We start from the raw sequence: 9,940 nt of genomic DNA on the forward strand, positions 1-9,940 counted from the left end.
TGTCTCTGGTTTTGGAATGGCTTAACCCAATATCACCAGTAGATCCCATACCTTTGATGTATCCCCGTTAAGCTCTCAAAATGGGATTTTCTTTCCAATCCACTCAAGGAAGTTGCTATATGTGCTGTTTATGTACTTTCTTCTCCCCCAGCCACTTCTTCCTTCCACTAAACTTTCTATTAACATGTTTTGGATGCCATCAATTCAGCTCTTGACATTGTGCACACCATGATGTAATATTTGTGTTAAAAGTATTTTCTATTAGTCTAAAAAGAAGTCAGTTTTCCAAAAAAACTGAATTTAGGGTTTTCATCTGCGGCAAGCAAAATATCAAATGCTCAAAATGCATCCATTGTTCAAATATTGAAGCCTCACAATTTGAACTGTACATATCTTTTAGTGTTATTTTAATTGTTTCAAATGTGCATGTATTAATTAGAAAAATGTGAATGTCATTCACTCCCAGTCTTACCTTGTCCATTTTAATCCAATCTTTATATGAAAACTACCAGTAATACACTTTCCTTATACTGACCTGTCTCCTCCAATCTAAAGTCATATTTTGGAGCATCTTGTTTTCATCGTGCTTTGTGTGTGTACAGTTCACCTACAGCTTAAGGCAACGGTAAACATAGTGTTGTGTTTTGTACACGTTTTCATCGGGGCGGAATTCAAGAATGGCGAAAGCTTGGATTGGTCTCTTATTTATTAACAGACAATTGTTCTGCGAATGTGGCTTCTTCAATAAATTATCAGCTTTTGCACAAAACTAATTAGTTAAGGCATGCTTAGTGAGGCAGAAGTTGCAAAAAAACAAAAAAAAAAACAAAAAAAACAAGGTGTAGTGAAACACAAAGGACCCTCATGGCACATGCATAAGAAGGTTGATTTCTCAGGTGAGAGGAATGAAACGGCACGTTAGCGTTTGAACACTGGAACAAGAACAGTTTACATCGAGAAAAACAACGAGAAGCTTAAAAACACAGTGAACAGCTTCCAGTCTCTTCCATGGAGTGTTTCTTTAGAAGACAGGAGTGCATAGACGGGAAAACGGCAGCGTTTCCTGGAATCGACGGGGCTCAACAGGAATGTGACCAACATGCTCTGCCAATGGATCTTCAAAGACAGTAAGAGGTGTTGCTGCAGATTGTTAGCGCCACGTTTGCAAAGCCTGTTTTTTTTTTTGTTTACTTTAAATTCCTAAGAAATGAAATTACAGCTTAAAAAATAAAATAAAATTGGTTGTGCTTTTAGAAGCACATGAAATGAGTCTTTATTATTAAGAACTTTCACAATGAACAATTTCTATTTCAAGCCAGGCAAAAAGCTGCAGCGGCCCCTCCTAATTCAAAATAAAACCATTTAAAATCTTCCCAGGTAAAACACTGCATTAATTCAACTTCTATACCAAATCCTGTAAAAGAACAAACAAAGGAATTAAATCGGGGGACGCCCAGAATCTTGAAATGCATAGCTCTGACAATCAACTTGTCTACGGTGAGATGATTGTGGTTTTATTGTCCCGTGAGGCTGCTGACACCAGGCCAGTAGGTGGCGACAGAGTTGTCTACGATCTCAGGAGGTTCGGTTCAGCTCGGCTCAGTATGTGAGCGGGCTCAGGATGAAGAGACGATCCTCCTCCCTCCGGATCCACTTTAGGAGCTTGTTTACGGCAGAATACGCCAGAGCCTTAGTCGCCAGCGGACTGAAGCAGAGGTAGAGCTCGAAGCCGCTTGTCACCTGCAGGCCAGTAGAAACAACAAAAATGCAGGAAAGGTGGCATGAAAATGCAGCAGGATGTAACATTCACTTAAGCTCCACTACTAAAGATATTTATTTTTTTCTTCAGTTTTTTTTATTTTTTTATTTTTTTAGGAAACAAGATGGTAAAACTACAAGACAAATTCCCAGATTTGAAATAACAGAAACAGCTTGGACTGGTTTCAGCAGGTTCTTATTACACAACTGAAACACCGAGGATCTCATACTTCATAAAAGCTCCTGCTGTGGGATCACAGCCTGCAGGATTCATCAAGCCAAGTAAAACCAAACGAAAGCATCAAACTCCAGAGACAAAGTCTGAAAGGTAAACAATCCCACCAGTAGGTGGCAGTAACAGAATACTCTGAGAATGCACTCCACATAAAAAAATTTCAAGGGAAGCAATTTAAAATACTTTATCCAAAAAGTGAATTGATTCAGATAGAGTTTTTTCTTGTTTTTATTTGTTTGTTTCTCAAAATTCTGATGTTTAGCTTTTGAATTTTTTTTTATCTATTTATTTATTTTTAATATGAGGTCATTTGTGAGTTTTGGAATTACTTTTGATGTTGGTTTCATTCTAAAATCTTATTTCCATTTACAATAATGAATCTACCAACTGATGAAGCTGAACTTATACGTCTCCAAAAAGTAGAAATGTACTTTACAAAGCATTTATTACTTTTTCTTATTTAACTTGAACAAAATCTGCAGCTATTGTCCCTTTAAGTAGCATCAACTGCATGTAGAGCTGCTCAATATACAGCATCACAATTGTCATCCTCAAACTAATATTTGTGATTTTGTAGTTGGGAAGTATTGCTTGAAAGTCATTTTTGGTTGCCTATAATACTACAGACGTGTGATTGAGAGCAATAAAAAAAAGTGTCTGAAAAAATATTATGAACTCCAGTCTAGAACCACACAGCATTCTGGGGGACGTAGGAAGAGGAACTGCTGAAACTCTCACGATGAACTAAGCAAGGCTAGAGGCATCAACTGCAGCATCCAGACACCGACTTGAAGGAGGTGAATAATTATGCAATAGTTTATTTAAAAGAACAACTCTATTTAAACATAATTTTTTTTCTACAATCTGCACTCCATTTCAAGCAGTGTGGAATTCCTTAATAAAAGCAGAAATGCAGCTTCTGCTGTGATATTTTTACGTTTTGACAGAGACATCCACCCACCATGGCCAGCAGGTTCTCAGCTTCACCGCAGCGGTAGAAGGAGCGCAGCGGTCTGGTCGGGTGGTGCAAACAGCTGTGAAGGTCCTGGTAGAGTCCCATCAGCCTCTCCTGCTCCTCATCAGACTGGTACACCTCAGGTATCTCTGGACTGGACAGAAAAAAACAAACAAACATAAAAGTACTCAGAAAACGTCCAACATCTCAGTTAGAAGTCAAAAATGAGCATTTTCACTAGAGTTGCACCGATCCAATATTAAATACTACAAAGGTGTTGAAATGGCACTAAATTATGTATAATATTTGTAAATGTTGGTTATTGGCCATAACAGCAATATTCGAACAAAATTTTCATATCGGTGCATTGATAGTTTTTCAGTGTCAGATTGGTGTTGGCTGATACCAAACCTCAGATATCGGTATCTGAACCAAAAGAAAAAAGTGGATCGGTGCATTCCTAGTTTCCGCCAGACGTTGACCTCTCACCTGGTGTACAAGCCTGAGCTCTTCGACTTGTACAGGAAGTGCCTCAGCTCTGGGATTCCGACCTGCACCACCGAGTAGCTCTGGCACTTGAGCGCCTCCTTCATGGCCTGGTAGGCGCTGCGCTTACTCAGCCTCTCCATGAAGCGCTGCTTGCAGTCCGACATGTTGAAGAAGTCCTCCCTGTCGGTGGAGACCAGGATGAGGCAGAGCTCGGAGCCGGGCTCCAGGTAGGAGATGTGGGCGTGGAAGAAGCCCGCCGTGTTGAACTTGGGCAGGCAGATGGGCGTCCAGCCCTCGCCCTCTCGGAACGACGAAGACGAGCCGACGAGGTTGAAGACCAGGTGCAAGTCTATGTGGTGCAGGAACTGGTCCTTCTTGCGGACCAGCGTGACCAGGCGGTCGCCGGCCAGCAGGATGGAGAACACCAGGTTCTTGGCCTTGGCCGCCTGCAGGCTGGACGACACCACATCCCTGACGGAACTGGCCAGGGGCAGGCAGGTGACGGCGCTGAGCAGCAGGCCCGGGTCGCGCTCCAGCCGGTGCAGCAGGTTGTCGGTGAGGTACTCAGAGCCGGCCAGCAGGCGACGCAGGTCGTAGTTCTGCTTGTGCTGGAAGATGTGGTTGAGCTGGGTCAGGGTGAGCAGGCTGACGATCTGGTAGTAGATGTACTGAAGCTCCCGGAGCAGCTCCTTCTCCGACTGACTGCTCTTGGCCACGCCCACCAGGACCAGAGGACTCTTAGTGAGGAAAACCACCTTACAGCCGTCTGGGAGCCGAGACACAGAGGGGTCAGGTTGATTAGCTGCTTTGCTGAACGCGTTACCAATCACCAATCAATCAATATTATATGTTATTTTACCACAATTTAAGATAAGGGAGCATTAATTGACTTGACTAGTTTTACTAAAGTATCAAACTCAGCATATCAGGGACAAAACCTGACTGAGTTAATACCAAAGCGTCCTCTGACCTGCGTGGATGGAGCGGATGATGTTCTTCTCCGCCTCTACAAAAGACACCAGCGCCATCATCACCCCCATGGTGCTGGACAGGGCCTCCTCCGTGCCGTAGCGGGTGTAGATCGGCTTTCCGGCCTCGCTCAGCACAAACACGTGTTTTTTGTGGTTCCTCCACGCCTCGCTGGACACGTCCTCCTCTTTTGTCCTGCTCTCGGACGAAGTGTTGCTGTTGAGCCGCTCCTTGGCACTTTTCTCTCCCACCAGCGCATTGAACTCCTCTTCATCATGTTCCGCTGAATCATCTGACCCTGGCGCCCTCTGAGCTTCTTCCCCAGCCTCGGTGGTCAGGTCTTCATAGGACTGTGTGTGATAGAAAATGGCACTCTGCTGACCAGCGCCTGCATTGATAAAAGGGACAGAATTATTAAAACAAATGGCTTTTAATGGAAGGCGTTACTTAAATACCACAAAAAGTCCTGAAATCAAAGTGGTTAGCCAACGGTGCATTTGTCAAAACCTCCTCTAAGTACCTAACCTCATCCATTCGAGATCCACAATCATGGTCGGATTATGATAGGTTTTTATGTTCCACAAAAACGAAACAGAAACAACTGAGTTTAATCTGAAAAAACATCAATATTTATCCTAGTGGAAACATCCAAAGTGATGATATGTCAGGCTTGGATTTTTTTTTTTATAACATATGTGTCATTTGAATTAGAAGATGAACATATCCAGGAGTTCTGACTTGGACCAGGTGGGGGCGCCAAAAACCACAGAACTACTAAAAGTAAACTACGGGACAGAAGAGCCTTTTCTTACCACTGATTATTAGGGCCACTGTAAATAGAACAAAATAGTACATTTCCACCAAAAAAACTAATCTCAATTTTTTCAGAATAAATAAATAAACAAAGAGGACAATTCTGAGTTTGAAAAGCCAAAATTTGCTAAAACAAAAAAAAAAAAAGTGGAAATTTCTGAGGTTCCATAATTTTCCACATTTTGAACCTCATTAATTTCTATTGACGTCTCTGATGAATAATCGGACACAGAAAAATTGACATATTCCACAGATTTTTAGTTTAACCAATTTACCTCTTTATACATTATTAGAATTGTATTAAAATATGAATATAAAACAAATAGTTCAGTTCCTTTTTAAATAAGAAAATAGACATTTTAGTTCCTAAAATGCAATAAGTTAAAATTCCTCTAGTGAATCTGAACGTTTCCATTTGAAGAGATTTGACTAAAACATATTTACAGACAAAGGTGTGTTCATCTTAAATGCGAAATGTATAGATTTTTTTTGTACCGTTTAATTAAGCAGTAATTACAGCTTAACTACCCCTTTAAAGGCGTTATTTTTTCAGTAAATGTCCCTTTTTTGAGTCTGTATACTCCAGATAACGATTAATCGTTTACTGAATTAGTTGACGATCATTTAATTAATCACAATTAATCATTTCGGCCCCAATCTAAAGGTTGCAGGACGCTGGCTCTGGAGAACCTTGATGGCTGTGTTGTAGAACGTCTGATGTGAGCTTGCAGAATTCCTCCAGCCTGCTACCAAGTCTCAACCCTGGAAAAGGCTGCAGCTAGTTCTGCATTAGCATTAGCAGCTGCTCTTCACTGAGTGCTGCCTGCACTTGCGGAATATAAGTGCAGGCTGTTATGAAAACACAATGACTTGCTATAGACGTCCAAGTTCAACTCATCTTTGCATGTACTGCTGTCTTTCATGACAGGAAGAGCTAAAGCACAGTGTTCTGCATTATTTTACACAACCCTAGAATGTGCACAATCATGCCACTTCACACCCAAACCACCTTCAGCATGACCCCATCATAAAATATAAGATATAAGCTGGCCTAACTACAAATACACTCTGCATTTTTCAAGTTTAAAGTATGTGTATATATGTCTTTCAAGTCAACAGTTATAGTTTTTTTTATTCCATCTTTGCTTTCATCATCTTTCTTTCATCTAGGTCACAAATTCTGTGGACAATCCCACTGAAGCCGTGAATAAATAAGGTTATGGATTTTAAAATCAACTCTGAGCAGACAGTGGTGAGGAAATTCATCTATCAGATGTGGAACTTTTCCACCTAAATTTGTATTACTTTCTGATAAATGAGGCCCTAGTCTGGTAAAGTGAGGAGTGGCATATCCCGAAAGACCTAAATAAATGGTGGTTCTGCTAAATTGTTGGAGGCCAAATACAAATCCAAACCAAACTTTTTGGATATACTGTAATTGAAAATTCTGAAAAGTTGCTACAAAAGCAGTAAAAGGCACTTAATATAATCTAATCCAGATTAGTCCACGACTGACCTGGAGTCTACATGATGTTGTAGCCCTACTACAGGAGAAAAAAAAAACCATCTGTCTGAGAAATACAGACATGTTGATGTTCACACATAACAGTTTCATGTGAATCCTGAAACAAAAACAAACAAAATCACCCCAGAAATAGTTTCAGATCGTTATTATTATAAATTTTACACTCCAGCTGCATCGATGTGCTGAGTAAGCATGGAGTGGTGAGAGCGGGTTAATCTCAGCTCACCTGGTTCCGTCCCCTCCACCAGACCCGGTGTGGGGCTGTCCGCCCTATCCGAGCGCAGCCGGTCCACAGGAGCCAGCAGACCGTTCTCCCAGGACACGGTCGCCTTCCCAGTTTCTCCTTCCATCCCTGCTACTTCCGGCGGGGGGACACACCTGGACAGCAGGACCGACACAGACTGAGAGTTGGGTCCAAAGGTCGGGCGGTTTCGTGACTGCGTCGTTTAAAGATGAACGGGGTTATACCCGGCTTTATGTCTACAGTGACTAAAAGCTACAAACTAGTACCAGCAGAAAAATGAAGTGAAACTAAACTACGGAACCAAAACAATAGTGTTGGGGGGTATATTGTTCTCTCACATCCCTTATTTAACTGGAAGCATTACCTAAAGGAGAACTTCAGAGGCTACGCTTAACTGCTAACTCCAACAGACGTCAGCTATATCGGAGGTTCGCGACGTCTATTCCAACTTCCTACATCAAAACGAATACTTATCGTTACAAGACAGACAATTGTCAGATTTGTACCTCTCATTTCCACGGCTTTCGTGTTTTAGTTCACGTCTCCTCCACTCATGTAACTGCAGCAGCTGTTAGCTGCACGAAACTAAAGTACTTCTGCTGCCTGCCAACATGCTAGGTAGCGGAAGTGGGAATTGTGGGATATGAAGTCCCTAGTCCAGAAAAAGAGAAGCACGTGAATGCTGTGAGGACGACGTCCTCAGGAGTAGTCACATATGTAGTTTTGTTTGTTTGTTTGTTTGTTTACGTTTAATTGATTATCTAAGCTACTTTATGTTTTTTGAGTCGAAGTAATTAGTAAAGGGAAAAAAAACATAATTATTGAGTCAATGACTGAATGAAGAGTTAAAAACACTTCAAAAAAATTATGCTTTAAATAAATACATAATATTAAATAAAACATAAAACATTCATCAGATTATTCTTAAAATTATAAATAAATAAATAAATAAAAATATATGGGATTTTTCTATGTACACTGGAAAAGTATGCATTCATTTTTACCTATAATACGTGTTTGTTATTAAAAAAATAGAAAGTATTTATTTTATTATATGCCAAATTAATGTAAACATATGCATTTGTTTTACTGTTTCATTATTCCATGTTTCAGCACATTGTGAATTTATTTGCCAGGTTTATCCATCCATTGGAGATGTTTAAGGAAAACTTATTAATATCTACTCCTGGCTAGTTTCAGCTCTCATTTATTTTCATTGAACAGAGAAACTTCTATTTGGAAATGAGGCAATGTTTCAAAAAATAATACAAACAATTTTTTTAATGGAATATCAGTTTTGTATTGAAACAACGGAACTATAGTATCTATATCACTTTCAATTGTTATATATCAAACATAAGTTATGAAATTTAACTTTGAACACTGACAACATGAAATTAGCCTCTGTCTCTTTAAGAAGCTCCTACTCTAACACACAGCTGTCAGTACATCACAAAATTGCTACCACTGTTGCTAACTTAGAAAATTTTTTGCAAATGCAAAATTAGCATGTTGTTGTTATCGTATCCATATTTAAAAACAATAGCTGGAATTTTATCATCTTAGCCAAAGTTATAAAGATCCATTGTGGAAGATCCAAAGAATCACTTGTGGCTCTGGAGCCACAAGTTGCAGATCCCTGCATTAGAGGCTTGAGAAGAGTACTTTCACTTTCATTCAGACAAGTTGAAAAACAGTGGTTTGGATCTTTACCCCACGACCTTTTGAACAAAACTATTTGCTTTTACTATCCATCTACACTGTAAAAAAAATAAAACAAAAAAGAATCTCTAGTTCATAGTAAAATACCAGCAGCTATGGTTGCCAGAATTTTACCGTAATTATACAGTACAAATACAATAAAATTCCTGCTGATAGCAACCGTAAAGTAAAGACGTTTTTTTTCTTCTTCTTTTTTTTTAGTGTGTATTCAGACCATCACCTATGGTCGCAGGAATTGAATAGAAACTGAAAAAACCCCTAGCAGAATTAAGCTGCTGGGGGTTAAAGGTAAGGGTGAGGATTACTGAGATATTTAGGGATTTAGTCTGATTGCAATGATCAAATTATTCCAGTAAGCATTTGCATTTAAACAACAACAGCAGCGCACAAACTCTAGTAAAGATGGTAAATTAGGCTCTTGAAAACTTCATTAAAGTTCAAATAAAAACAAACTGCGTAATTCATGAAGTGAATCCGTTTAGTCTCCCCTGCATCAGTCTTGTTAATCAGTAACCTTGTTATCACTGTTCTTTGCTCGCTCTATCGTTCATCGGGATTGTCTCTGTATTTTATTCATGGTGACTCTTCATGTTTTTCATAGGACACTAAAATGCTCTAACAGCTGCAGATTTCTAGTTTGGACAATCAAAACCCACTGTAAGTAGAAATGGCTGAGTTAAAATCGTGGTTTAATATGTGAAAATACATTTGTGTGCTTTACATTGGCTTGATGCATTTGATTTAATTCCTATTTTATAGCAATTCAACATGTATTTTGTGTAACACTGGTTGGACCAGTTGAAACATCAATAGATGGGTGAATCTGCTTCCATAAAATCTATAGACGTCAGATGACTGATACAAATGTTTACTTTTATTCCTTATGAAATTTTTCTTCTTAAAACTTTTTACTGGAGGAATCCTTCCTGAGCATGTTGAGAGGCAAATGTTCACTTCTGGGACAGAAAAAGCAACAACATTGTGAAATACTCAATACTGCGATCACACGCTGGTCAAAACGTTTAGGTTCAGTGACTATTAGTCATGAGGTTTTGGCGCTAAACCTCCAAAAAAATCTGAGGTTTAGCGCTTTTGTCTACAGAACAGAAGTGGGAAGAGCAGCCATAAATCACTTCAATATATTTATACTCAAATAGAAGCAAAAAAGTAGCCATCTGGAAAATTATTTAAGGAAGAGTAAAAAAAGTAGTTGGTAAAAAAAAAAAATAA

General features: G+C 39.5%; 2 protein-coding genes across 5 annotated transcripts in view; one reads left to right on the plus strand and one right to left on the minus strand.

Annotated features, from left to right (window-relative positions):
* Positions 1-688: 688 nt before the first annotated feature.
* The window catches only part of mon1a (MON1 secretory trafficking family member A), a 10,537-nt gene continuing 1,285 nt past the window's right edge, over positions 689-9,940 (minus strand). The window contains exons 1-7 of one of the 4 annotated variants that reach the window (XM_016678341.1): positions 7,495-7,633; positions 6,971-7,122; positions 4,408-4,794; positions 3,438-4,203; positions 2,955-3,102; positions 1,594-1,740; positions 689-1,561 (exon numbers count right to left, since the gene is read on the minus strand). In XM_016678341.1, the coding sequence (XP_016533827.1) occupies positions 1,600-1,740; positions 2,955-3,102; positions 3,438-4,203; positions 4,408-4,794; positions 6,971-7,094 (1,566 nt within the window). In that variant the 5' untranslated portion in view covers positions 7,095-7,122; positions 7,495-7,633 and the 3' untranslated portion in view covers positions 689-1,561; positions 1,594-1,599. Of the gene's footprint in view, positions 1,741-2,954; positions 3,103-3,437; positions 4,204-4,407; positions 4,795-6,970; positions 7,123-7,494; positions 7,634-9,940 lie in introns of those variants that run through there. The other 3 variants (XM_016678340.1, XM_007565611.2, XM_007565612.2) reach the window with 3 other exon arrangements.
* LOC103147330 (UDP-glucuronosyltransferase 2C1-like) overlaps positions 9,194-9,940 on the plus strand; it is a 4,154-nt gene continuing 3,407 nt past the window's right edge. The window contains 1 exon segment of the mRNA XM_007565610.2: positions 9,194-9,367. The gene's annotated coding sequence lies outside the window, so the exon portion shown is untranslated.

Source organism: Poecilia formosa, unplaced genomic scaffold, assembly GCF_000485575.1.
Source record: "Poecilia formosa unplaced genomic scaffold, Poecilia_formosa-5.1.2 Scaffold180, whole genome shotgun sequence".
Taxonomy (NCBI): domain Eukaryota; kingdom Metazoa; phylum Chordata; class Actinopteri; order Cyprinodontiformes; family Poeciliidae; genus Poecilia; species Poecilia formosa.